The following is a 26,802-nucleotide window of genomic DNA, read 5'->3' as shown; positions in this document are numbered from 1 at the left end:
GAAAAAAATTAAATAAACAATCTAACAATACTATAATCATAATTGAGGACAAACAAAAAAACACAGTTAAGTAAAAAATATTACAAAAAGGAAAAAATTGATCTCTCATATTTCTAATTGAAAAAATAAACTCAAATAAATAATATGAGGATTAGTTTAATCAAATCATCACATATTTCTAATTGGAAAGAAAATTGAGATAAATAATATCAAATTTTAAATTAAATCATGACACATGATAAAATCTTTGACTGATAATGGTTCATGATATTATTAATTATTAACTTTGAGAAACAAAAATATATCATATTAGTTATATAATAACATATGTTTCCTTTTTAATAAATTTACATGATTTGTTTCTTGTTTGATTGGAATATATATTTTTAATTATAAAAATATATAATTTCCTTATTATTATCTTTTGACTTTTTTAAAATTGTTTACAGAAATATTAATTATTTATAATTATCCTTATAATTATTTTTTATATTTTTAAAATTATTTAAATTTATAATTACTTACAATTATCTTTTTTTTTGTTTTAAAAAGGATATTTTTTTTTATACATATCAAAATCTAAGATCAATATAATTACCCCGTATAACGATTTTATGAGTTACTGACTTTTAGACGTACTTTATATAATAAGGTTATTATTTGTTTTTGTCGATTTGTGTTACCTTGATTAGAAAACTTGATAGTGAAAGAAACGGCATGAATTGTGTGATCGATCAATAATATAATATCCATATATATATATATATATATATATATATATATATATATATATATAGTGAGCAACGCATATAGTTTGGCAGGTTAAACGTCAAATAAAAGTGCACAAAAAAAAAAAAAAAAAAACGTCAAATAAACTATAAAGTATTGGGTAGGGCAATTAATATAATGGGACCGTGATGTTAAAGCTAATCATGATATTATAATTTATAAGGCACAAAAAAGATCTATCTATTCTTCAACACCTTTCTTTTGTCTTTCTATTCTTCAAATTTTTTATTTATTTTTGGTAAAATTATTCTTCAGTACTTTCTCACTCATTCCTCTTCAAATAGAGGCTAAGAGCATAATTATCAAGGGTCTCTTAATGTTGGTTCTTAGGAGTATTTAAGTATTAATTTTGTAAAAAAGATAGTTAAGAGTTTTCATTTTTGGGTTAAGATTTATGTGTCTTTAATGGTAGGCTCTTAACATGTGGTTCTTAGAAAAAAAATATTAATTTTAAAAAGAAATTAATTTAACAATTTTAATTTTAGAAAACTTAATAACTGTTGCAAACGAAAACTTAATTTTTGAAGTTTAAATGTTTTGGTTCTTAAAAATTGTAAGTGTTTTGGTTAAATTTGAAGTGTTTTGGTTAAATTTTTTGGTTCTTAAAAGTGTTAGTAAAAATTTGGTTACAACACATATATAGCAATGAAAGAGTGGTTTGATGAGATGGAGAGAAGTGTTTGTGTTTTTTGTAAAACAAAAGTGTTGTATATATGGAAAAAAATAAAGAGTTAGGTACAAGAACACAAACTAGGAAAAGAACACAAATACATGATATAAAAATAATGTTTTGTGGTGTGCAATCATTCACAGAGACATGTTGCTAATTAGAGAACAAAGATGATCCACATGTAAGATGACCCAACCAAACTTGAAAAGCAAAGATGAAACTAATGAAACTGGTCCAACCAAACTTGTCCAAACCAAACCGTAAACAAAGATGAAACTGGAAACAACAGGAAGACTAAACAAAAGCAAAAGAAAAAAATGCAGCGTAAGAGATCATGTATCGATAAGATTGATGCCTAAAACACAATGTGGTTTTGACTTTTTGTAGTCTAGCAATGAAGGAAGGGAAAATCGAACTAGTAATGAAGATAACTTAGAACTTTAATCAATGCTTCTTAAAACAATTGCTAACATAGTTAAGTTGCAGATATGAGGACAAAAGTAGATAAAGAAAAAGATATAACTACGTTGTGAGGACCAATGGTGGTGCCAGTCCAAGAACGCATATAGATATCATCTCCATTATCCATTCCATAGCTCACAGTTCTATCCCCAATACCTTTCTCCCCACGTTCAAGCTCCTCCAACAACCGGAAATTCTCCGAAACTATATTGTAATAACAATCATAACAATAGAATTCATATCACGAACTTTCAGTAAATGAAAACACAAAACCAGATATGATCCTCAATAATCAAAAAGGTAAAAAAAAAAACAGAACGCAAGCAATTGATTAGATTAGCCAAATCATAGAGACAATTTCGATAACAAGCTAAAACCTGGCAATTATCAAATTGTCAAAACGAATCAAGTTATTAACAAAAATTCTCAAATTACCAACAAACAATATGATAATCGAGTGAGATAATCACGAAAGATCAAATTATTCCAAAAAAATCAAACCCAAGAACCAAATCCTAGCATCGAAAACCATAAATCTCCAAAGAGATTCATACTAATCGCAATCACAATCACAATCAATCAAAAATACTTTTAGGGCTTTGGAGATCCATTACAATAAACAAACATGGTTTATCCCCAATTTTCCACCTCAAGGAATAGAAGTTAAATCAAGCGATTGACAAATATAACAATTAACTGAATAAAACGATGAACTGAGAAATAATAAAACGTACCATTTTTTTCAATCGAGATTGATAAAATCGATCTTCCTAGTCTCCTCCTCCTTGTCTGTGATGTTCATCATGGAGAGAGAGAGAGAAACGCGTAAACGACAGAATGAAATCGGGGCAATTTTTTCTTTCTCTTGTCTCTGAGTGACACCTGTCCGCCGCTTAGATAAATAAATGTTGCTTAACTAAGCAACGTTCTTAAGATTAAAACCATTTTTCATTTAATTTTAATTCTTTATTTCCTAAGATTTATGCTAAGGCACCACCGTTAATGATGGTCTAAGAACTCAAGAAGAGAAACATACTCCTTCCCTAAGTCTTTATCTTATATTTTCTTGAGATAAGCAAAACTCATGGCAGAAGCGTCTAGTTTAGTGGGTAAGCTTGAGACAGAAGTTGAGATCAAAGCTTCGGCTGGAAAGTTCCATCACATGTTTGTCGAGAGACCACACCATGTCTCCAAAGCAACTCCAAGCAAAATTCAAGGCTGTGATCTACACGAAGGAGACTGGGGCAAAGTCGGCTCTATCGTCATCTGGAACTACGTTATTGGCAAGTAAATCCTATATATTAACTAATTAATAAATGCTACATAAATTTCATAGTAACTAATTAAGAAAAATGTGTGAAACAGAAATAGATCTCAAATATTGACTAACAAGACGTCACGGTGACTACTACTACTATGATTACAGTATATACATATATATATTTGTTTTTGAAATAATACTCATGTTGATTCGTAAAGCCAAATCTAGGGTAGTAAAATATTAAAACAATTGGTGCAGATGGAAAAGTAAGTGTGGTGAAGGATAGGATCGAGGCAGTAGAGCCGGAGAAGAACTTGATCACGTTCAAGGTTATAGAAGGTGATCTGATGAAAGAGTACACGAGCTTTGTGATCACAATCCAAGTGACTCCTAAGCATAAGGGGTCAGGGAGTGTGGTGCACTGGCACTTCGAGTATGAGAAAATAAACGAGGAGGTAGCTCATCCTGAGAATCTCCTCCAGTTTGCCGCTGAAATGTCCAAAGAGATTGATGAACATCTCTTGACCGAAGAGTAGAGGATCTAGTACTTTGAACCCACATGTAAAATAAATAATGAACCGTGCCCAAGTTTATAACAGTCTGTGTGTCTCATCGCGCATGCGTGTATGCATACTACTTCGGTTGAGTTATGTTTGAAATTTTTAATTTGAAGCGACATGTAGTACGTAGTAGTATAGCTATAGAGCATATGCATTGCACATTTAATTTGAGTGTCTTCCCACATAAATATAATTATTAAAATATGAAAAGTTTCTTTAAATGGGAGGAGAACTTCTCCCAAAGTGTCTTAGTTGAGTTTATGTATGATACTATCCTCTACGTTGATTGTATCTTCCCATTTCTTATCCATATTTCAAATAGATGGGTCACGATGACATTCCCAAATTTGGTCTCCGTTTTATTTTTTAATAACCAAGATACTTCGAGTCTGAAGTCTGAACACACAATCTCTTTGGGTCAGAAAACCAAAACATAATTTGAACATTCACCGTAGCTATAATTCATACTATTTTTTTATTTATCAATTAAAATTATGAAATAACGTGTATTCCTTTACAAAATTTATGATCTGCTAGAGTTGACAAAAAAGGATATGATATTTTAGGAATTATATAGAAATATAAAATACCCAATAAATAATACATGTATTTAAAAGTTTTATTCAACAAAGTAAGAACTTTTCAAGAAGCTTATCAACAAAAAACAACTATTAGCGGAAAGAATAAAATGACTCGTGTAGTTGAATATTTGAATATTTAAATCTCATCATTTTTTTAATATGGATTCAATGATCATTCACATCCAAGCTATACCAATCAAAGGTTTATCTTTAAACTACTCTTCAAAACTCCGTATCATTTAAAAAAAAAAATGGTGTTAAAGAAAACTCCGTATCTATCCAGAAATAGCGAAGGGATACATACTCTTTATGAACCCATTGGTTCTGGTTTTGAAACCCTAACACATGATTTGATATTACTACTAATTATCTTCTTACTGCTTTCCCACTAATGCTATACTCCCCCAAAATCTTTTGTTTGACACGAGCTACGAACTATATTTAAAATATCAATTAATTCAGGCTTATCAGTTAGCGGCAGGTGGATAAAGGTGATCACATAGGAAAAAGAACAAATCAAAATATTATTAATATAACACAAATAAATAAAATTCAGTCTTATTCACGGTTTACACATTCCTCTATTTAAAGGAGGCAAAAGAGCTCAGAAGGGAATCCATTCACTCTCAAAAACTCGAAACACTTAGAGACATTAATTACAAATCAGCGGTACAAAGAATGGCGGAAGAGGCATCTAGTTTGGTCGGGATCATTGAAACAACTGTAGAGCTAAAATCTTCGGTGGAGAAGTTCCATGACCTGCTTGTCGGGAGACCGCACCATATGTCCAATGCAACTCCATCCAACATTCAGAGCGCTGAGCTGCAAGAAGGCGAAATGGGCCAAGTTGGCGCCGTCATCCTCTGGAATTACGTTCATGGCAAGTTAACTTTATATTTCTTTGTTTATATAAATATTTATGAAAATTTATATAAATCAAACGGCTATACTATTCCTGAGGTCCGGTGGTAACAGCTCGGATCACCCCTGATGCATATGATGTATTAATATAGATTACTTTAGATCCTCTCTTATTTTGGAAACCTATAAATATATATATATGTGAATGTTAATCTTGGTGTAGATGGCGAGGCAAAGGTGGCGAAACAAAGGATCGAGTCACTGGATCCGGATCACAATCGGGTCACGTATAAGGTGGTAGAGGGTGATTTATTGAAAGAGTACACGAGTTTCGTGACGACCTTCCAAGTGACCCCTAAAGAAGGAGAACCTGGAAGTGTTGCACATTGGCACTTTGAGTATGAGAAAATCAACGAAGAGGTGGCTCACCCTGAAACTCTCCTCCAGTTAGCTGTTGAAGTCTCTAAAGAGATGGATGAACATCTCTTATCCGAGGAATAGAGAGGAAGAATCCTCATATGTATCTATTCTATATATATATATATATATGTGTGTGCGCGACGTCTTAGGCACGTAAGCCGTACGTGTCCGAGCCAGTGCCGGCTCAACAGTATTATAGGCCCTAGGCAAAAAAAAATTTTGGCCCTTAGAATTTTTTTTTTTGGTGTTATTTGTGTTATATAAAAAAATTGTATGATATTTTCATTAAAAAGTTAATTATTAAAACTAAAAACAATAATAAAAAAATTTATGGGCCCTTCTAAATTTTATTTTTATGTTGTAATTTAAAATTTTAATACTTTTATAAAAAAAAAATTAAAATGGGCCCCTTAATTATTGGAGCACGGAATTGGATCCCTGACTATCGCACCGCTCGCCCTATTTGAGCCGGCACTGGTCCGAGCTTGTGTAAGAGATATCTGTTGGTGTGTGTCATACGTACGTGTATGCACACTTGTACGTTTGAAGTTATTAATTTGAACTTTGAAGCGAAGATTAATTTTTTTCTCACCAAGAATTTTGTTTCAAAAAGGGTTTGTTTTGACCACTAAATGTTAGAAAAATCAGTTAAATTTGATAATTATTAAAATCACCATTCAATTTTGTTCACTTTCATTTCTCCACAAAATCAGAAAATTAAAAATGCTTTGTCTGTACACAAATTAAATAATAACACGTGGAGCGTCTTTTTAAATGGTCCGCGTGGCACTGTCTTACTGGAATATATCTTAACACGACGCCATGGTTATACTAATTTGGTTCAGTGGCTTAAACGAGAAACAGGAAAAGACCAGACAAATCGGCAGAGACAAAGCTTAGTCAAATGTTCTTTTAGATCTGCCATGGCGGTCATCAAGTTCGTAGCTTCTCCTCACCACAGGCTATTTCCAATCAAACCCTTATTCGTTATCCTCGAACGAGATTGGCCCTCATAAGAAGAAGTCAAGAAACTATACCTAAATTTCAAATCTTTGTATGGTAAACGAGCTCTGTGGTGAAAGATCTTGTTTGATTCTACGAAATTTAGGAGCATACTTCTTCTCAATGCCATTACAATCATTTATGGTAAGCTCTGATTATTCCCTCCAAGTGTTCTACTACGTTTATGTTAGTTTTTGTGTGTACATATGTGTTTTGGAATCGCTGCATAGTTTTAAAGTTTCAATCTTTGATCTCTGTTCTGTATTTTTCTCGAATTTGGGTTGATCCAAGTTATAGTAGAAATTTGGGTTTGATTGTTCACTCCTTGAGCTCTAGATTTTGCTTAGAAACTGTTTCTTGAATGTGACAGATTATTGTGGTTTCGTTTCTTGATGGTATGCTTGGAGCTATAATTCCTGCACGTACGTGGTTTGGAGCTCTAGTGTCTATCTTGGGAGTCTGGATTGCTGGAATCTAGTGGCTCTTCTCCATGTGTAGGTTCCGTTGACAAGTAAAATTTCTTCTTTTCAGGACTTTGACTGACTAGCTACGTTGTGTTCTTCGGAGTTCATATGCTGAGGACTGAATATATCTCACGAACAACACCTAAGGACAAGTTCTTGCCCCTTCTTGGCTATGAGGTCAGAAAAGCTCTCTGCTTTATAGTTTAAGTGTATTTTGTGATGCTGTACTTTCATGGTTTGAAGGAGTTGTATGTTTGTATATGTATGTATGCCATATCCACTCAGACATGTGTGGTTGCTCTCCTTTCGATGGTGTGGTATTTCGGGTGGGAGCTGGTCTACCCATCTTCCTGGACATGGAACTCATCTTGGGAATGGAAAGGTTGCGTTTCCATGTATACCTGCGCCGGTGCTTTTTCAACCGGTGTCTGCCTGTGGATAGAGGTAAATAAGTTTTCTAGCCCTCCCCTAATCTATCTTTCTAGTTTCTCAATTTAATCATTTGTTGATGCATAGCTCACATGTGAAAAATACACAAATGCACTTTTGCATTTGTGGTGTTGTATACATCAATTTCATTTTGGTAATATTCTCTTTACATTTAAATTGTTCTGTCCATGCAGATGACTGCTATGTGTGATGTATCTACTAGTGACACTGTAGTAATCTATGGCTTGGAGCCTCTCTGGGGTGCGGGGATTGCATGGTTCATCCTTGGTGAGAGGTGAGAAACGACTGGTTGGATCGAGCTGTAAATTCAAGAATTCAGCCCATCTGGATCTGGTTCTTTATTCATTTTCTAGATGTTATCCATATCTGACAACATAAGTCCGAGATGGTATCTAATTGTCATTTTCCCTGTCACTCCTGTATATTTGTTCCTTAAAAGTTTTTTACAGCACAATTTTGGGCTGAATCCAGTGTATTTAAGGCTATGTAGCAGTTGAGTAGAAAAGTAAAATGATCTGTTAGGCTCCAGCTAATGACAACCTTCTGATCCCATGCAGGTGGCAGCCTAACCGTGCAGTTGTTTGGTTCATCACCGCCACCAAAAGAGCCCCTAGAAGGTGAAGAGAGCAGAGAAGAAATTGATTGTTGACCTGTTTCCAACAAGCAAAAGCGCTTCTCGACCTCACACACTGAAGCTGAAGGTGGAGCGGTCAGAGGAAACCAAGGTCGAACTGAACCAAACGACCTGCTCCAGAACATCCTCACGCACCTGAGCCAGCAAGAAGCAAGAACAAACATGCGATTCGAATCATTGGCGGCAGCTCAAGCTTGCGCTCAGGACGAGATCAATCGCTTAAATGCCAGTCAGACCCAAGGCATACGACCCGCTCAGGAGAAACATAACTGTTGCATCTGTGACTTATACGAAGTCTCAAGAGGTGAGCCTTATTGTTCCCCTGAGGCTTGGAATGTGAATTATGTAAAGTTTTATCACAGTTTTTGGGTGGAGATTCAGATTCTCGGTGAATCAATTCCCCAAATGAGTCTTGTATGTGAAGAGAACAAAGAAACTATTAATATAAAACTAGCGTAAATGCTAGGCATGGTACAGATTCTTCCTCCAAAAGACTACTTATAATCAGAGCTACACTAAGACCAAAAAGATCAACAACAGAGAAGTGATGGCTCAGATGGCGAAATCCATGATAGAAGTCGAGATCAATGTATCAGCTGATAAGATTTTCCAAGCTATCAAGTCTACTTCACGCAGCGTACCAAAGCTATCTCCAGAGAAAATACTTAGCGTGGAGGAGCATATTGGTGATGACTCTAAAGGCACCAAGAACTGGACTTTGTCTGTTGGTACTAAAACCATAACTTCTTTTGTCTCCTCTTACTATAAGCTACTCTATGTATCAAACTGATTTCACGAGTTTGTGTTACAGATGGAAAAGTGGAGAAAATGAAGGAGAGAGTGGTAATAGACGAGGCAAACAAATCGATGACTGTGTTTGTGTTCGAAGGAGATGTGATGGAGAACTATAGTAGCTTCAAATGTAATCTTCAGATCATACCAAAGCTTCATGGAAGAAGTATAGCAAGATGGAGCTGGGAATACGAGAAACTTAATGCAGATTCTCCAGCTCCGAACAAATACATGGATTTTGCAGTCTATCTCACTAAAGATATTGAATCTAATCTTCTCAAAACATAGAGATTTTAGATGTGTTTTATTACTTTGTATATATATTTACTTTGTTTATAACAACGGTTACTTTGCTTCTCTCTAAGCCATGTGTGTGTGTTGTATGTACCAAAGTTATATGAATAAAAAGTCTTGTGTGAAGAATGTACTCTGAATAAAAGTTAATCGGATTCAAATCTCGCTGAGGTGACAAATGTGCCGATAGATTAGCTGACTAAGCATTTTTTTTCTGTCACGTATCCTATATATGTTATTTAAAAATACGAAATAAATTTGGCAAACAAGAAAAAAAAACAAATTAAAAAAATCCAAATGGTGACTACGGATCGAATGGTGTAAATTAAGGAGATTAAATGGTATAAATATGATAAATGTGGTGTTGGAAATTAAGGAGATTAATTGGTATAAGTATGATAAATGTGGTTAGTGTAGCCACACATAGTAAATTGATCATATATCTAGTAATTCTATAATTATAATTTGATTTGGAATCGTTAGTTGTTTTTTTTTTTTTGGTAAGCCGAGGGGAGACAAGTCTCCCGTTATTTATTAAAATAAAAGAACAATTACAAACGCACATTTCGGGGGCGCGACACCCCTTCAATGTCTTCTAACATAACCGAAATAACAGACTCCGGACAATCATCTAACATATGAAAGCCTAGTGGTAGAGTAAACGCATAGTTAGCTAATCCGTCTGCGAGACGATTCGCTTCTCTATACACGTGTGACACCCGGACTATCCAGTCCCTTGATAAGAAGCCATAGCACAAGCGTGCTAGGAAGGACAGTGGATGGGCCTCCCCGATCCCTGTCTTAAGAAAATTCCCCACCATCTCCGAATCCACTTCCAAATCTACTCGCCTTATACCCTTCTCCCATGCTATGTATAGGCCGTAGTAGACTCCCCAAAGTTCCGCTAACGGTGCTGAGCATATCCTGATATTTAGTGCGAAACCCCCAATCCAATTCCCTTCCCCATCACGCAATACACCTCCCGTTGTTGCCAAACCGGGATTACCTCTAGAAGCTCCATCGGTATTCAATTTTGTCCAACTTACACATGGTGGAACCCATGCTACCATTCTCAATTCTCTGTCCGTTCTCCTCGGCTCCTCCTCTGTTATCGCAAGATTTGCTTTTTGTACCTCCACTGCGAGGTCTTTAAGAAAGCATACTCGGTCCCTGCATTTAGCTATATTCCCGAACACGTTTCCACACCTCCACTTCCAACTCCACCATATAGAGACTGCAAAAAGTGTAGCCCAAGGTCTCCCTTCTACTTCCGACGTATCACTTAAATTTTTGTAGACCCACTCAAGTAACGAGCTAGCAAAGAAAGCAGCTCTTCTCCGCTGTGGAACGAGCCGGCGCCAAATACCTTCCATGGATGGACAATCTCGCAACACATGAAGGATACTCTCCTCTCCACTTCTGCAAATCGGGCATAGGCTCGTGTCACTGAGATGTCTTCTTAATCTTTCCATATTTGTCATTATCACTTGATTCACAACAAGCCAGAGAAAAGTGCGAACTCGTTCCGGTGCAACAACTCGCCAAATTTGATTGTAAAACGCACTCATGTTCTGCCTCGGAGTTCTGTCTCGTGTTATCGCTGCATAAGCTGACTTGACTGTGAATTTGCCATCCGGATTTAGTCCCCAAGAGAGTCTATCCGTCGCACCGGTGACTCCATCTAAGACGACCGCAGTGAGTCTCAACACTGTATTTCTCGAGACATATGGAGCAATCCGTGACATGTCCCAGCCCAACCCGTCAATCCATAGATCCCTTGCTCTGATTTCTGCAAACCCCGTTGGTAGCTCAGTCACCGCAGCTTCGAGAAGAGGTACCCCGGCAAGCCACTTGTCTCTCCAAAATCTGATTTCCTTTCCATCACCTAGAATCCATGTTAACTCCGGAACAACCACTTCTCTCAGGCCGACTCCAACGCTGCGCCAAGTCGATGACCACGTACCCTTTACAACCATCCATGATTCATCATGAATGTCCGCCACTTTATACTTTGATCTCACCACCCGTGCCCATAAACTATAAGATTATCTTTGCCCAAAAAAAAATTATAAAAAAGAACTATAAGATTATCCATCAAATTGAATAATAAACTCTTGATCTGATTGTCATTGGCTTTTTGGGTAGTAATACATTACCAAATTTCACCCAACACATAACAATTGATAATTCTAACCGACTGTGACGATTACCAAATACCTTTTCAAATTGTCGGCACGTCACCTGGCAGATATATTTTATGATTGATAAAATTGTAAGTTATGTCCATCCCTATCCACATCCACATCCTTTTCCAATTTTTCTTTTTTAAAAAAAAAATATTGTTCACCATGAATATCCCAGAATATTATTGATTTTTTTTCCCATAAATGTAATGCTTTTTCAAGTTTTGTTCAGACTGATTTAGTAAGATTTCTTAAAATTAAAAACAAAATTAGAAATATTTTGTGAAATTTTGTATATATATTTCTTTTTTAAAAAGAGACATTTTTTTTTGTGAATTTTGGATTTCTTAAATTGTGTTTTTTTTGGACACTAAGCTCAGTATAATCCATGGATAGGAGTCGGACTTTGGTGCCATACAATTGGTTTATGTTCATGTTCTCAAATTTTGGTTTTATAATAAAGAACATATCTAATGACGCTATCAATAAAAAACATATCTAAATGGAAAAAAGATACCTAGCTACACGAAGTATACTATAATACATGGCGACACATCCGAAGTTTAAAAATGTATCCCTAACTACACAAATTATATGTATCGCATGCCCACATATACGAACTATATGTAGTCATATCGCTAACATCACGAACATTTTTTCCTGGTACACTTTACGCCGGAATCCGGCATTGATCAGTTTGACCGGCGTTGACCAACATAAATATTAAAAAAAAAAAATTTAGTTTTTTAATATTTAGAAAATTATGTTATTGAATCATTTATAATAGGGAAATTGTATAATTAAAAAAATATATACAATATTCAATATAAAAATATTTTGTATATATATTCAATGCATTGATTTTTATAATTAGTTAGTTTCAATAATTTCAAAACTAAACTAAAAATAAAATAAAAACCAATTAAGTAAAATAATTTTAAATAGAAAATTTTAAATACTCTCTAGTCTAAAGTTTTTTTTATAATATTTTGTTAATTTTTTTTGTATTATTAAAAGAATTTTTTGTAATAATTTTAGATACAAAAATTAACAACATATTATACAAAAAACTTTAGACTAGAGAGTATAGAAAATTTCATATTTACAATTATTTTACCTAATTGGTTTTTATTTTATTTTTAGTTTAGTTTGGAATTTCTCAAATTTAACCTAATTTATAAATTTAAGGGTAGAGTATATATATACAATATATTTATATATGAGTATATGTGTAATATATATGGTAAATTTATATATAATTTTATATGAGTCACATAACCTAATTTTCTAAATATTCCAAAAACTAAATTTTTTTTTTTTTGAATATTTATGTTGGTCAACGACGGTCCAACGCCGGTCAAACTGGTCCATACCAGATTCCGGCGAAAAAGGTATCGGAATAACATGTTTGTGATGTTGGCGACATGACTACATATAGTTCGTATATGTGGGCATGCGATACATATAGTTTGTGTAGTTAGGGATACATTTTTAAACTTCGAATGTGTGGTCATGTATTGTAGCATACTTCGTGTAGCCAACCATCTTTTTTCCTATGACAAATACGGTACATGGTGATTACATTAATATGAGCAAAAATGTATAAGGATGAAAACGTGAATAAAGAAAGTTCTTTAAAATATTTTAAAAATAAAAAAATGAGCAGAGACTTGACAACAGCGAAAATCGAAAGTTGCGTCGTACGTGAATGATGAATCATGTTGATGAGTCTATCGTATTACGAACGGTTGATACAAGTAATTTTGTAGCTGAGTCACACTGATGGGATCGGGATCACATGAAACGCAAGTTGTCATGAAAATCTATATATAATAGCAATCTAATAAATACCATTTGCACATCTGAACGGTTGCGTCTTTTTATCGCAACTTTTCGTTTAAATCGGTAATTTTTTTACGGTTATGTCTTTTTATTGAATTTTCTCTTTGAATTTTCGTTGAATTATTTACGGTTATATTTGTTCAATTACAGTCGTATCTTTTCAGTTTACAGTTATATCTTTATAGTTGCATTTATTCATTTAAAGTTACGTCTTTCCATTATATAATTTCATTGCATTTTTTGTATAGTTAGTAATACTACGAAGTTTTTTTACATCAACCATTAGACTACATATCAAATTGGTTTTATTAACCAAAATAACAACCTCAATAAATGTATTTTGCACTTCTGAACGGTTGTGTCTCTTTATCGTAACTTTCCGTTAAAATATTAACGGTTATTTTTCCGGGTCTGTTTTTTATCGCAACTCTTCATTAAAATATTGACGAGTTTTTTTTTGTTGTGTCTTTTTATTGCAATTTTCCGTTAAAATATTGGTTGTTACTTTATTCGTTTGTGTCTTTTTATCGCAGCTTTCCGTTAAAATATTGACGATTATTTTTTCTCGGTTGTGTCTTTTTATCGCAACTTTTCGTTAAAATGTTGACGGTTATTTTTTCTCGGTTGTGTCTTTTTATCGCAACTCTTCGTTAAAATATTGACGGTTAATTTTTTAGTTGACGGATATTTTTCGGTTGTGTCTTTTTCTCGCACTTTTCGTTAAAATATTAACGGTTACTTTTTTCATTGACGGTTATTTTTTTGGTTGTGTTTTTTTCTCGCAACTTTCTGTTAAAATATTGACGGTTACTTTTTTCATTTCTGTTTTTTATCATAACTTTTTGTTAAAATATTGACGATATTTTTTTCTCGATTGTGTCTTTTTTTGTCTGTTAAAATATTGACGGTTATATTTTTCTCGGTTGTTTCTTTTTATCGTAATTTTTTGCTAAAATATTGACAGTTTTTTTTTCTCGGTTGTATCTTTTTAACGCAACTCTTCGTTAAAATATTGACGGTTATTTTTTTCGTTGACAATTATTTTTTCGGTTGTGTCTTTTTATCGTAACTTTCCGTTAAAATATTGATGGTCATTTTTTTTGTTTGTGTCTTTCTATTTCAACTTTCCGTTAAAAGTTTGACGGTTATTTTTTCTCGGTTGTGTCTTTTTATCGCAACTTTTCGTTAAAATATTGACGGTTCTTTTTTTCGTTGACTATTATTTTTTGGGTTGTGTCTTTTTATCGCAACTTTCCGTTAAAATATTAACATTACTTTTCTCGTTTGTGTCTTTTTATCACAACTTTTCGATAAAATATTAACGGTTATTTTTTTTCAGTTTTATCTTTTTGTCCTAGCTCTTTGTTAAAATATTTACGGTTACAATTTTTCATTGATGGTTATTTTTTCGGTTGTGTCTTTTTATCGTAACTTTCAGTTAAAATTAAATATTGACGGTTTCTTTTTTTGTTTTTGTCTTTTTATCGTATCTTTCCGTTAAAATATCGACGGTTTCTTTTTCTCGGTTGTGTCTTTCTATCGAAACTTTCCGTTAAAATATTGACGGTTATTTTTCTCGGTTGTGTCTTTTTATCGCAACTCTTCGTTAAAATATTGAAGGTTATTTTTTTCCGTTTGTGTCTTTTTATTGAAATTTTTTGTTTAAATAGTGACTGTTATTTTTTTTCGGTTGTGTCTTTTTATCGTAACTCTTCGTTAAAATATTTACGGTTATATTTTTCGTTGACAGTTATTTTTTCTGATGTGTCTTTTTATCATAACTTTTCGTAAAAATGTTGACATTTACTTTTTTGTTGTGTCTTTTTATCGCTACTTTTCGTTAAAATATTGATGGTTATTTTTTTTCGGTTGTGTTTTTTTATTGCAACTTTCCGTTACAATATCTACGGTTATTTTTTCTCGGTTATGTCTTTTTATCGCAACTTTTCGTTAAAATATTGACGGTTACTTTTTGTGTTGACGGTTATTTTTCTGGTTGTGTTTTTATATCTTTTTGGTTTTGACCCGCTATAATTTTTCCTCTCTATATTATAACTCTTCGTTAGTTATTTTTTTCACTTATAAATAATTTTATATTCACAAAAAATGTTTCAAAAGTGTTTTTTAATCATTATTTTACATTTTTATTTATAATTTTTTTTAATATCTTTAGAAAATATTTACGATATAACTTTAAGACATAGTTAATTTTATATAATAATTTAATTATTTGAATATGTTATAATAATAATTTAATACATAAACGTAATAAAATATATTTGTTGAAAATGAGTGCCCCGCGATATCGCGGGGTTCATAACCTAGTTATTATAATGGATAAAACTTTTAATTTTTTCAATAGTTGCTCAACCATCCCTCTACAAAGAGGCTAAAGAAGTAACTCACTCCTCTCTCACAAACCCTATTTCCTTTTTCTCAAGACAAGCAGATCGAGAACACAAAGAATGGCAAAAACCGAGGCTTCTAGTTTGGTGGGGAAGCTTGAGGCAGAAGTGGAGATCAAATCTTCGGCTGGAAAGTTTCATCACCTGGTCTCAGGGAAACCACACCATATCACCAAAGCAGCTCCAGGCCACATTCAGGGATGCGAGCTTCATGAAGGCGAGTGGGGCAAAGTCGGCACCGTTGTCATCTGGAACTACTTTCATGGCAAGTAATTACTTTATACACTTTTTAATAGTCAGTGGCTTCTAAGCCGAAAATAACTAAGACTATAAATTCTGTGGTAGCAAGCAATGTGTCTAGCTAGGGTAAGTTGATATTCGACTGTCACTAAACTACTATCACTTATTCTATTTTGAAAACAAGATAATTCCAAACCTTAAAATTAAATTTTCATAGGAGGTACGCTACATATATTATCTAACTAGTTAAAAAAAAATATTCACATCATATATAATGTATAGATGCGAATGATGGTATTTGCATACATTATATTTATATATGCTGAGGATTTTGAACCGACATTAATGTTTATTCTCAGAATCGAATCTAATGATCTAACTAATTCGCGTATAGATGGAGAGGCAAAGGTTGCGAAGGAGAGGATCGAGGCGTTGGAGCCGGAGAAGAACTTGATCACATTCAGGGTTCTAGAAGGTGATATGACGAAAGAGTATAAGAGTATCACATTTACAATCCAAGTGACTCCTAAGCAGGGAGGGCCAGGGAGTATTGTGCACTGGCTCCTTGAGTATGAGAAAATTAGCGAAGAGGTGGCTCACCCTGAGACTCTTCTCCAATTCTGTGTTGAAATGTCCAAAGGGATCGATGAATATCTCTTGACCGAAGAAGTGGAGATTGCTCCTAGTGTGGCTTTCTGAGTTTGTGCGTCTTAAGCATGTCTGCTGAAATTAGTCTTTGAAACTGCAATAAATCATGAGCCGTGTCCAAGTTTGGGTAGGAGATATATATGCTGGTGTGTCATATGCATGTTTGCAGGTCCGGCTTATAGGCCAAGCATGTGAAGCAAAGGATTAGGGCATCAAAATTTTGGGGGCATTTTTTAGGCCAATTTTCTTAAAGTTTTATATATATAAATTATATTATAAACCTCTTTTTAAAAAGATCAATATTTTGGTGGGCTTCTTTTAATCATATTCGTGGGGTTTAACTTAACAAAATATAATTTTGTCTATAATCTACTCTTTTTCTAAGATAATTTTTTGATAAATACGTGAATTTTATTAAAAATAAAGTTTTTATTTTATTTTTTTCCAGCAAATGAAGAGTTAATTTACAAAAGAGTTTTAATAGTTTAGGATCAATTAACCTTACTAAATAAATGTAAAAGATAAAGTAAATTAACAAGTGAGCATAGGTTAAAAAAATTTTTGTATAAAAATGGAAAAAAAGGTATGCTTTTCTTAATTTACGTAGGGCATCCGAAAACGTTGGACCGGCCCTGCATGTTTGTATTCAATAAATAATGAGATGTGTTCCATATGTGTTGATGAAATGAAAGCGCTAGCTCTACTTTGTGTGTATATAATGTTTGCTATTACTTCTTTTGTATCAAAATAAAAGATTTTAAGGTTTTCGCAAATAGATTAGGAAATAATTTTTTTTTTTGTATTTATTACTCCTTTTGTATCAAAATAAACCATTATTTATTATCTACCTAAACACAATTTAACCAGTAACAAAATAAATGAAATAATACAATTAATCATAATTAAGACATAAAAAAAATGTTTTAAGAATATAAAAAATCACTTAATGAAACAAATATTTTTGCTCAAACATAACTTACTGTGATACGGAAAGAGTATTATAAAACATGTGTTTTTAACAAAATATTTCTACCACATACATTAAAGAACCCTGTCGTATCCTATGGAGATGTAATGAAGCATTATACCAAAAGAGAACAGAATCTAATGAAGCAAAGTCCTCATAAAGTATTGATTAAATAAATAGTGTGAATAATATAGAAGGTAAAATATAGTGCGTTAAGATTAATATTTTTATTTATCTTTTATTAAAAAAAAAAGTTAATATTTATCAACCAATCTATAATTCTACAGCTGAGTCATACTGATGTGATCCCGGATCACATGAAACGCAAGTAATCATGAAATTATTATAATGAATAAAAAATTTCTTTTTTCTAAGGTTGCTCTACCATTCCTCTACAAATAGAAATTCAGAAGAGAACTCAGTAACACACTCCTTTCTCAAAACCCTTTTTTCTCAAGATAAGCAGATCGAAAGTACAAAGAATGGCAAAAACCAAGGCTTCTAGTTTGGTGGGGAAGCTTGAGACAGACGTGGAGATCAAAGTTTCAGCTGGAAAATTTCATAACATGTTCGTGGAGAAACCACACCATGTCTCCAAAGCAACTCCAGGCCACATTCAGAACTGTGAACTGCATGAAGGCGAATGGGGCAAAGTCGGCTCTGTCGTCATCTGGAACTACGTTCATGGCAAGTCAAATTTATACACATTTTTAAGTATAGGTGGATTCTAAACCAAAATTAATTAAGACTAATTTTCGAGGTAAGCAACCGTCTAAATTCTGTAGTTTCAAAAGATCGACGTGTCTTAGGTAAGTTGATTAGACTCACTAAACTACTCTTACTATCACTTAATTTTTTTTGCTTAAATAACTAGAGAATTCTAAACCAAAAACCAAAAAAAATAAGTATACCGGAAAACAAATCTTTACATAGATATCCTCGACAATAATATCATGATGTTTTTAAACTGAAACTTGTTTTGATTGTCAAACCTACATAAATGTAATGTTAAATAATTGGTGTAGATGGGGTGGCAAAGGTGGCAAAGGAGAGGATCGAGGCGTTGGAGCCGGAGAAGAACTTGATCACGTTTAGAGTTCTAGATGGTGATCTGATGAAAGAGTATAAAAGCTTTGTGATCACAATCCAAGTGACCCCTAAGCATGGAGGATCAGGGAGTATTGCGCACTGGCACCTTGAGTATGAGAAAATTAGCGAGGAGGTGGCTCACCCTGAGACTCTTCTCCAATTCTGTGTCGATATGTCCAAAGGGATCGATGAATATCTCTTGACCGAAGAAGTGTGAATTGCTCCTCGTGTGGCTTTGTTACGTCTTAAGCATAAATGCTTAAGCTAGTTTGTGAAATTGCAATAAATCATGAGCTTTGTCCGAGTTTGGGTAAGAGATATATGTCGGTGTGTGTTTGTAATTTTGTATGCAATGAATAAGCTGTGTTCCATGTATGTTAGTGATGAAATGAAAGCGCTCTAATTAAATATGTGTATGATGTTTGTTATTAATAAAACTAAAAAGCATCTGATATATGATTTGATAAACCCTTTCGTATCATTTTTTATGGAGATTAAATGAAGCATTTATACCAAGAGAAAAAATATACTTATGTAACGAACGATAGTCATCACAAATTATGGATCAAATAAAGATTTTGTCAACTAAATAATGCGAATAAGAGATTGTGTCTTAAGATTATCAATCATTGCATCAACTAAAATAATGTGATTATTGCATATAATATAATAATCAAAGTAGAATTATAGGCATAGATTATGAAAATAAAAGTGTACAAGTGATAAATGAGGTTTTAGTTGTTTAATCATTCATTTTTATTTATAATATTGTTAGATTAAATTCTAAGGTTTTTAATATTTTTAATGTCAGTATATATTTCTGCCTTTTACGGAATTTAGATGACACTAAGAAAAAACATAAAATAGTATTTTTAATCATATTTATCGAATATCTGTATAATATTTCTACACAAAAATTAAGAAAACACGTAATTTTCATTTAATTTATCTCTTTAACATAAAAACATACTGTAAATATGATTAGTCAAAAAAAAAATATTTAGTTTTTGCATAAAAAATGGAAACATCACTTGAAATAAAAAAAAATTTCCCTAAAACATTACTTAAAGTTATGGGTGTTAAAATGAGCTAGCAACTCATGAGTTGGCTCAGCTCAGCTCGATTTTTCATGAGCACGAGCTCTGGTTTTTAGGCTCATTTAAAAATGAGTTATGTGATCGAGCTTTTTTTAGATCGCGAGTTATATGAGCGAGCTTTAATGAACATGAGCTAGTTCATGAGCTCGGCTTTTTTAGAAATATATATATATTGTAAATATATACAAAATGTCAACAGAAGCATATATATCTTTTCCATTTAAATTAAACAAAACTAGAGTTATTCTATTAGAAAGTTTGTGTTTTGAGATTATTTTTTTCTTGGATTTATTTCCATTATTTAACTTTAGAATTAATTATGTTATTGGATTTATTTTAAATTTTTTTAAAAAAATTTACAATATTTTTGTTATTATATTTATTTGTTATGAGCTCGCGAGCTAGCTCATTTAACTCACGACTAAGATGATCTGAGTCCGAGTTTATATATTAAAGCTCATCTAATAAATGAGCTGAGCTGAACTAGCTCATGAAATGCCCGAGTTCATCATGAGCTGAGCTGAATTGAGCGAGCTAGCTCATTTTGACACCTCTAGTGATACGGTGGGACTCGTAACATAATTAATAAATATCTCAATATATATTTTCAAATTTAGCGTGAACCATACTTTACTGTCATTTTATTCAAATCGTAAGTTTTTTAACGTTGCCTTAATGGTAACATTAATTATATGTTTAAGAATAATACTAGAAATAAATGTCAGCAAGACAGCAACTACCTGCTACCACTAAACAAAATCATATATTCAAGCGGAGACTTTGAATCAGAGAAAACAAAAGTTATAATTCAAATAATTGAAGATTAGATAATTTGATGAACAATTGAAATAATTCTACGGCTGAGTCATAATGATGGGATTGGAATCACATGAAACACAACTAGTCATGAAATTATTTTAATGAATAAAATTCTTAATTTCTTCGACGGTTGCTCAACCATTCCACTACATATATACCCTAAAGAACTCAGTAGAGAACTCACTCCTCTCTCAAAACCCCAATTGTTCCCAAGATAATTAAGCAGATCAGAGGTAGAAATGGCAAAAACTGAAGCTCCTAGTTTGGTAGGGAAGCTAGAGACAGAAGTGGAGATCAAAGCTTCTGCTGGAAAGTTTCATCACATGTTTGCCGGGAAGCCACACCATGTCTCCAAAGCAAGTCCAGGCAACATTCAGAGCTGTGATCTGCACGAAGGCGACTGGGGCACTGTCGGCTCTATCGTCTTCTGGAATTACGTTCACGGTAAGCCAACCTTCTACACTTCTTTTTTCTTTTTTTTGCCTCAGGTGAATTTTTTTTCTATAATATATTTTTGAACTTAATTACTTTCAAATTAAACTCGAAGTCAGACTTATAAATTATAAAATAATTGATGCAGATGGGGAGGCAAAGGTGGCGAAGGAGAGAATCGAGGCGGTGGAGCCAGAGAAGAACTTGATCACATTCAGGGTTATAGAAGGTGATCTAATGAAAGAGTACAAGAGCTTTGTGATCACGATCCAGGTGACCCCTAAGCATGGAGGGTCTGGAAGTATTGTCCACTGGCACCTTGAATATGAGAAAATCAGCGACGAGGTAGCTCATCCTGAAACTCTCCTCCAGTTTTGTGTCGAGGTCTCCAAAGAGATCGACGAACATCTCTTATCCGAGGAAGAAGAGGTGAAGACAACAGAGACGCTTGAGACAGAGGTGGAGATCAAAGCTTCCGCTCAGAAGTTCCATCACATGTTCGCCGGGAAACCACACCATGTCTCCAAAGCAACTCCAGATAAGATTCAGAGCTGTGATCTGCACGAAGGTGACTGGGGCACAGTCGGCTCTGTCGTCTTCTGGAACTATATTCATGGCAAGCCAACGTTATATACGTGTTGTTCATTTATAAACATGTCTCAAAGTAAAATCTATATATATTAAATGTTAAATAATTTTTTCAGATGGGGAGGCAAAGGTGGCAAAGGAGAGGATCGAGGCGGTGGATCCAGAGAAGAACTTGATCACGTTCAGGGTTATAGAAGGTGATCTGATGAAAGAGTACAAGAGCTTCGTGATAACAATCCAAGTGACTCCTAAGCATGGAGGTTCAGGGAGTGTGGTGCATTGGCACTTCGAGTACGAGAAAATAAACGAGGAGGTGGCTCATCCTGAGACTCTCCTCCAGTTTGCCGTAGAAATCTCCAAAGAAATCGACGAACATCTCTTGGCCGAGGAATAGAGGAGAATACTCCTCGTGTGACTAAATATCCTATCCGTACATGTGTGATTGAAGAATGCCGATTAAAATCACTCTTTGAATGTGGAAAAAAATAAAGAGTTGTGTTGGATATATGAGAATGTTGTATGTTTTTAAAGTGCTATACTCTATTGTGTTTTGTTTGTTTAATAAATTGTCTAATATATGTTTTTTATAACCAAATCTTATTATATAAAGTATATGATATATTGTATAAGGATAAATAAGCGTCGTCTTTCCCTTTAAAGGCCCAGTTTGTCATCAATCCATTAGAAAAAGTGGTAAAGAACCGTACCAATAAATTAAGTAACAAGATCAGTCCATTTGAGAACACATAATTAATTAGTTCCCTATATATGCTTCTAATTGGAGTGATGCAAATAGAAGAAAGATTGTAATTGTATCATGGGACTCGAACCAGCATTCAACTGTTACACTGCAGGACAGTTTTTCAACTAAGGAAACAGATTATCAAGTTCTCAACTCTGCAAAAAATCGTTTTCCATATATCGTTAGATCATATATTTCTAAGAAATTTTGAATTTGGGAATAAAAAGCTAAGAATATAAAGTTAAGAATATAATTTAAATCTTAACAACTACCTGTTGCCGATAATAAATAGTATATATCTGAGTAGAGACAAACGAATGTAGCGTAGCGAATTGTGTGATTAATGAATATATTCGTTAATGAACGATGCAAAATCTGCAGATGAGTCATAATGATGGGTTTAGGGATCACATGGAACACATGTATACACTACTAAACATAAAATTATTTTAATGAAGACGAATTTTTAATGTGAAACCGTCTAAATAAGTAGCAAAAAAAAAAAAAAGGATTTGTCTATCCTAATTGATCTTATATGCTTATAATATGTTTTTGTACTATATGCTTATATTGAGGCATGCTGATTAATTTTACTCTTTGAAACTGCAATAAATAATGAGCTGTGTTCGTTATGTGTGAGAGTGATAATATGTGATAAAAGTGCAATACTCTAAATGTATGTATCTGTTTTCTTTGTTTAAGTTTATAATGTTATTTTTTCATAAATAAAAAGCATATGATATATATTTCAATTTGGATATATAAGCGTACGTCGTCTATCCTTTTATTTTTGCTTAAATATTTTAATGTTGAAATTGCAAAAATAAATAAGATATACATAAGCCCTTTTAAAAGGCCCAGTTTGGAATCTATACATTGCAAAAAGTTGTAACAAGATCGTTAATCTAACCAAACAGTTGGAATAAGTTACATTCAAATTAACTATAGCAGAAATTAGTTTGGGCCGCACAAACCTTGAATTTTCTTCATCAAGAGATTGTTTCATTTCAATCCAGAGATGTTATCTAAAAAAGCATATCAATTTTATGAAAATAATAGTGTAGAATTGTAACACCCCGGTTTCAGGAATATGGTGGTACATGCAGAGAGGTTTATAAGAATTGATTTGGCCACTTATGTCACTAAAGTGCACTTATCTTTTCGGTCAACCGTCCTGAGAGAACTCCACAGTTAAGCGTGTTTGGGCTGGAGTAGTTTCAGGATGGGTGACCTTCCGGGAAGTGATTATCGGAACTGTGTGAGTGAGGACAAAATACAGGGAAAAATCATGTGGTGATTTGTAGGGTCGGTAAACAAGTCTTTAAAACCTCCCAGACGTAGCGGACTGGCCGTCGGACATGGGTAGGCTCATGGACCCTAGAGAGGACGTGGGGCCCACTGGTAGGGACGGTCGGGCGTTACAACAATACAAGACTACAAAGTGATAAATGAGGTTTTTGGTTCTTTAACTTTACAAGATTTAATTACTAAATTCACAGATAAATTAAATTGCATGTTTCAAAATATTTTATGTCAATATGTATATCTATCCAACATATATATATATATATATATATATATATATTAATGGATTTTAGATACAAATAATGCAAAAAAAAACATATATTGATTTTAAACATATTTATCCAAGAACTTTTTTGGTTGAAGCATATTTATCCGATATCATAGTTAATGATTGTTATTTTTTTTTGCATAATAAGAACTAACGTGCCTTCATGAACGAACGACATGCATGCTCTCTGAAGGATCAACAACACTACATGCCAATAACAAATATGTCAAAACGAGAATTTGCGGAAGGAACAAAACCTGAACCGCGTTATATTGAATGATCTCTTGATAATTTATATGAACAAAACATAATTGAACCCTTATCCATTACAAAAATTCAGTAGGTGAGACAAAATAATGGAGTCATGATCAGAAGGGCCGGGATACAAAATTGCAATTAATAATTATTTGTTTTCTTCTTCAGCCTTTAAGCACTCAATCCTCTACAAAACGAGGCTAAAGAACTCAAAAGAAACTCATCTTCTCTCGAAATCCTCTTAATTACTTTAACAAAGAGAAAAAAAATGGCGACTAAAATGGCCGGGGCTGCAATGAATCCAGCAAAGAGAGAGGCCTCAAGTTTGTGTGGGAAGCTAGAGACAGATGTTGAAATCAAAGCTTCAGCTGGGAAGTTCCATCACATGTTTGCTGGGAGACCACACCATGTCTCCAAAGCAACTCCAGGGAAAATTCAGGGCTGTGAGCTTCATGAAGGCGAATGGGGCAAAGTCGGCTCTATAGTCTTCTGGAATTATGTTCATGGCAAGTCAAAGTTATAATATTTATAACTGCATAGAATAGGTTCTTAAAACTTCATATTTATATCGACGGAAAACTTACCAGAAATGCATACTTGATGCATGTGAACTAGTTAGTGTCACAAATCGTCGTTTCCCCATTTTATAGAGAAAAAAAACATTAATCTGATTCTAACAATCAAATCCACATATATGAAATGAGAACATTTTAGATTAAATTATAAGCTTAATTATTATATGTTTTGAACTAATATTCATACTGATTCTTGGATCCAAACATATATATTTGGTGCAGATGGAGAGGCAAAGGTGGCAAAAGAGAGGATTGAGGCAGTGGAGCCGGAGAAAAACCTCATCACTTTTAGGGTGATAGAGGGAGACTTATTAAAAGAGTATAAGAGCTTTGTGATCACAATCCAAGTGACTCTTAAAAGAGGAGGACCTGGGAGTGTGGTGCACTGGCACGTCGAGTATGAGAAAATTGACGACAAAGTGGCTCACCCTGAGACCTTCCTTGATTTCTGTGTCCAAGTCTCCAAAGAGATCGATGAACATCTCCTGAACGAGGAATAGAGAGTACTCTTTAATTGAGTATCTATCCAATAATGTGTATATGTCAGTTATGAAGCACGCATGTTCTTGTGTATGATACAATAAACAAGGAGCGTAGCCCAATATATGTGAGTGATATAGAAAAGAGTTGTACTCTAGATGTGTGTATGTCATGTTTGGTTTTAATAAAAGCTTATGTGTTTGTGGATATACCAAGGCTGGTCTCTCTCCTATCATGAATGTTAGAATCATGCATTCTTTGCTACCTTGTTTGAGACTCTTGTATTAGCGAGTTCTGTGAGCTTCATGTAACAAAAACGCGTTATTCTCATTAATAAAGCATATTAATATGTAAAACAGAGTTAGAATCAATATTTAATCAGCCAAATTAGACATAAGAAGGCGAAAAGATAACTAAAATCAAACAAAATAAAAAGAAAAAAAATCAGAATAATCATAAGATTATAAAGTCATTATGCTATGAGTATGAATACTACGTACTTGACTAAAGTTAGAAAGATGGCAGTTCTTCTTTCTCGGGAAAAGCAGATCTTAAATAATTGTAGATGATCTTAACCCTACCTATTGTCTCTGAAGATAAACGTGTGATAATGTGTTATTCAACTTCTCAATAGAGCATCCATTGATTTTTAAGAGAAAGCTTTTACAATTTTCAAAAGTTATATGAGTGTCGGGAAAAGTGTTGTCTACCGTCATATCAACACCTAACTAGTCTACCAAAAAAAAGTGAGCATGAAGGAAATGATCTAAAATGGCATTTTGGTACTCACGTAACCTTAATTTCGATCACTATTACTTTCACAATTATTAGACTCTTGTTATAAATAAGTATTTATTTTATGGTAGATATAAATATAAATACAAAAATATCGGACTACCGAAATAAAGAAAGACGAAAAAGATTTTTTATTATTATTTATTTCGTAAATGAAGTTGTGAATTATGGATTACATCGATCGAATTTGATTGTTATATAGACATAAAAAGTAAATTAATATAAGTGCATAATAACAGTAGACTCCGCACAAAATAAAATTTAACCCATAATGTTTAACATGAAAAATTGTTGACTTTGTTTTACCTCCTTTTATTATTTTCCCAATAGACAAAAAGTTGTTATTGTTATAAATAATTACTTTATTTTATGGTGTATATAAATCTATATATAATAGCAATCTAATAAATACCATTTGCACATTTGAATGGTTGCGTCTTTTTATTGCAATTTTTCGTTTAAATTGGTTATTTTTTTACGGTTATTTTGGTTGCGTCTTTTTATCGCAATTTTCGTTTTAATCGGTTATTTTTTTACGATTATGTCGTTTCCAATAAATACCATATACACATCTGAACGGTTGCATCTTTTTATTGTAACTTTTCGTTTAAATATTTATGGTTACTTTCGGTTGTGTTTTTATCACAACTCTTCGTTAAAATATTGACGGTTACTTTTTTATTGACGGTTATTTTTCGGTTGTGTTATTGTAATATTTAAAATATTAGCGGTTAGTTTTTTCGTTTGTGTCTTTTTATCAAAATATTCTGTTAAAATATTGACGGTTATTTTTTTTTCGGTTGTATCTTTTTATCGCAACTTTTCGTTAAAA

The 26,802-nt window shown here is 33.3% G+C and overlaps 7 protein-coding genes and 1 long non-coding RNA gene across 13 annotated transcripts; 7 read left to right on the top strand and 1 right to left on the bottom strand.

Annotated features, from left to right (window-relative positions):
• Positions 1-1,777: 1,777 nt before the first annotated feature.
• Positions 1,778-2,903, bottom strand: LOC9324868. The gene is made up of 2 exons (XR_002334241.1): positions 2,656-2,903; positions 1,778-2,125 (listed from the first exon to the last, which is right to left on the bottom strand). It is a non-coding gene; the product is annotated as an uncharacterized LOC9324868 (long non-coding RNA).
• A 34-nt stretch (positions 2,904-2,937) lies between these two features.
• On the top strand, positions 2,938-3,860 carry LOC9324867 (MLP-like protein 43). The gene is made up of 2 exons (XM_021036109.1): positions 2,938-3,204; positions 3,441-3,860. The coding sequence occupies exons 1-2, from the start codon at positions 3,006-3,008 to the stop codon at positions 3,716-3,718; spliced, it is 477 nt and encodes a 158-aa protein (XP_020891768.1). The 5' UTR covers positions 2,938-3,005; the 3' UTR covers positions 3,719-3,860.
• Positions 3,861-4,220: 360 nt separating this feature from the next.
• On the top strand, positions 4,221-5,838 carry LOC9324866 (MLP-like protein 31). The gene is made up of 2 exons (XM_002888757.2): positions 4,221-5,203; positions 5,408-5,838. The coding sequence occupies exons 1-2, from the start codon at positions 5,002-5,004 to the stop codon at positions 5,683-5,685; spliced, it is 480 nt and encodes a 159-aa protein (XP_002888803.1). The 5' UTR covers positions 4,221-5,001; the 3' UTR covers positions 5,686-5,838.
• Positions 5,839-6,444: 606 nt separating this feature from the next.
• LOC9324865 (MLP-like protein 43) lies at positions 6,445-9,369 on the top strand. 6 transcript variants are annotated; one of them, XM_021036103.1, is made up of 7 exons: positions 6,445-6,750; positions 6,977-7,028; positions 7,138-7,247; positions 7,356-7,514; positions 7,694-8,458; positions 8,621-8,882; positions 8,966-9,369. In XM_021036103.1, the coding sequence occupies exons 5-7, from the start codon at positions 8,378-8,380 to the stop codon at positions 9,232-9,234; spliced, it is 612 nt and encodes a 203-aa protein (XP_020891762.1). In that variant the 5' UTR covers positions 6,445-6,750; positions 6,977-7,028; positions 7,138-7,247; positions 7,356-7,514; positions 7,694-8,377; the 3' UTR covers positions 9,235-9,369. The 6 variants fall into 6 exon arrangements, with proteins under 6 accessions (XP_020891762.1, XP_020891765.1, XP_020891763.1 ...); XM_021036106.1 differs by having other exon boundaries at positions 6,977-7,247; positions 7,694-7,794; positions 8,078-8,458; XM_021036104.1 differs by having other exon boundaries at positions 6,977-7,247; positions 7,694-7,908; positions 8,078-8,458.
• Positions 9,370-15,638: 6,269 nt separating this feature from the next.
• LOC9324864 (MLP-like protein 31) lies at positions 15,639-16,718 on the top strand. The gene is made up of 2 exons (XM_021036107.1): positions 15,639-15,935; positions 16,305-16,718. Exons 1-2 carry the CDS (start codon positions 15,731-15,733, stop codon positions 16,607-16,609), a joined length of 510 nt encoding a protein of 169 aa, XP_020891766.1. The 5' UTR covers positions 15,639-15,730; the 3' UTR covers positions 16,610-16,718.
• Positions 16,719-17,923: 1,205 nt separating this feature from the next.
• Positions 17,924-19,068, top strand: LOC9324863 (MLP-like protein 31). The gene is made up of 2 exons (XM_002888754.2): positions 17,924-18,212; positions 18,551-19,068. Exons 1-2 carry the CDS (start codon positions 18,008-18,010, stop codon positions 18,829-18,831), a joined length of 486 nt encoding a protein of 161 aa, XP_002888800.1. The 5' UTR covers positions 17,924-18,007; the 3' UTR covers positions 18,832-19,068.
• Positions 19,069-20,597: 1,529 nt separating this feature from the next.
• Positions 20,598-22,140, top strand: LOC9324862 (MLP-like protein 34). The gene is made up of 3 exons (XM_002888753.2): positions 20,598-20,974; positions 21,111-21,578; positions 21,667-22,140. Exons 1-3 carry the CDS (start codon positions 20,770-20,772, stop codon positions 21,942-21,944), a joined length of 951 nt encoding a protein of 316 aa, XP_002888799.1. The 5' UTR covers positions 20,598-20,769; the 3' UTR covers positions 21,945-22,140.
• A 1,952-nt stretch (positions 22,141-24,092) lies between these two features.
• Positions 24,093-25,384, top strand: LOC9324861 (MLP-like protein 31). Its single transcript, XM_002888752.2, has 2 exons — positions 24,093-24,626; positions 24,918-25,384. Exons 1-2 carry the CDS (start codon positions 24,389-24,391, stop codon positions 25,193-25,195), a joined length of 516 nt encoding a protein of 171 aa, XP_002888798.1. The 5' UTR covers positions 24,093-24,388; the 3' UTR covers positions 25,196-25,384.
• The last annotated feature ends 1,418 nt before the right edge of the window (positions 25,385-26,802 follow it).

The sequence above is a fragment of the Arabidopsis lyrata genome (genome assembly GCF_000004255.2).
Source record: "Arabidopsis lyrata subsp. lyrata unplaced genomic scaffold ARALYscaffold_2, whole genome shotgun sequence".
NCBI classification, from domain to species: Eukaryota; Viridiplantae; Streptophyta; class Magnoliopsida; order Brassicales; family Brassicaceae; genus Arabidopsis; species Arabidopsis lyrata.
This window is presented reverse-complemented; position numbering and strand designations above follow the sequence as displayed.

Excerpts from the sequence above, each read along its gene's own strand:
- LOC9324867 (XM_021036109.1), top strand. The coding sequence starts at position 3,006 with ATGGCAGAAGCGTCTAGTTTAGTGGGTAAGCTTGAGACAGAAGTTGAG. Across the intron at positions 3,205-3,440 it reads CATCTGGAACTACGTTATTG|ATGGAAAAGTAAGTGTGGTG; the intron begins GCAAGTAAATCC and ends CAATTGGTGCAG.
- LOC9324866 (XM_002888757.2), top strand. The coding sequence starts at position 5,002 with ATGGCGGAAGAGGCATCTAGTTTGGTCGGGATCATTGAAACAACTGTA. Across the intron at positions 5,204-5,407 it reads CCTCTGGAATTACGTTCATG|ATGGCGAGGCAAAGGTGGCG; the intron begins GCAAGTTAACTT and ends ATCTTGGTGTAG.
- LOC9324865 (XM_021036105.1), top strand. The coding sequence starts at position 8,378 with ATGCCAGTCAGACCCAAGGCATACGACCCGCTCAGGAGAAACATAACT. Across the intron at positions 8,459-8,620 it reads CTTATACGAAGTCTCAAGAG|GCATGGTACAGATTCTTCCT; the intron begins GTGAGCCTTATT and ends CGTAAATGCTAG. Across the intron at positions 8,883-8,965 it reads GAACTGGACTTTGTCTGTTG|ATGGAAAAGTGGAGAAAATG; the intron begins GTACTAAAACCA and ends TTTGTGTTACAG.
- LOC9324864 (XM_021036107.1), top strand. The coding sequence starts at position 15,731 with ATGGCAAAAACCGAGGCTTCTAGTTTGGTGGGGAAGCTTGAGGCAGAA. Across the intron at positions 15,936-16,304 it reads CATCTGGAACTACTTTCATG|ATGGAGAGGCAAAGGTTGCG; the intron begins GCAAGTAATTAC and ends ATTCGCGTATAG.
- LOC9324863 (XM_002888754.2), top strand. The coding sequence starts at position 18,008 with ATGGCAAAAACCAAGGCTTCTAGTTTGGTGGGGAAGCTTGAGACAGAC. Across the intron at positions 18,213-18,550 it reads CATCTGGAACTACGTTCATG|ATGGGGTGGCAAAGGTGGCA; the intron begins GCAAGTCAAATT and ends TAATTGGTGTAG.
- LOC9324862 (XM_002888753.2), top strand. The coding sequence starts at position 20,770 with ATGGCAAAAACTGAAGCTCCTAGTTTGGTAGGGAAGCTAGAGACAGAA. Across the intron at positions 20,975-21,110 it reads CTTCTGGAATTACGTTCACG|ATGGGGAGGCAAAGGTGGCG; the intron begins GTAAGCCAACCT and ends TAATTGATGCAG. Across the intron at positions 21,579-21,666 it reads CTTCTGGAACTATATTCATG|ATGGGGAGGCAAAGGTGGCA; the intron begins GCAAGCCAACGT and ends TAATTTTTTCAG.
- LOC9324861 (XM_002888752.2), top strand. The coding sequence starts at position 24,389 with ATGGCGACTAAAATGGCCGGGGCTGCAATGAATCCAGCAAAGAGAGAG. Across the intron at positions 24,627-24,917 it reads CTTCTGGAATTATGTTCATG|ATGGAGAGGCAAAGGTGGCA; the intron begins GCAAGTCAAAGT and ends TATTTGGTGCAG.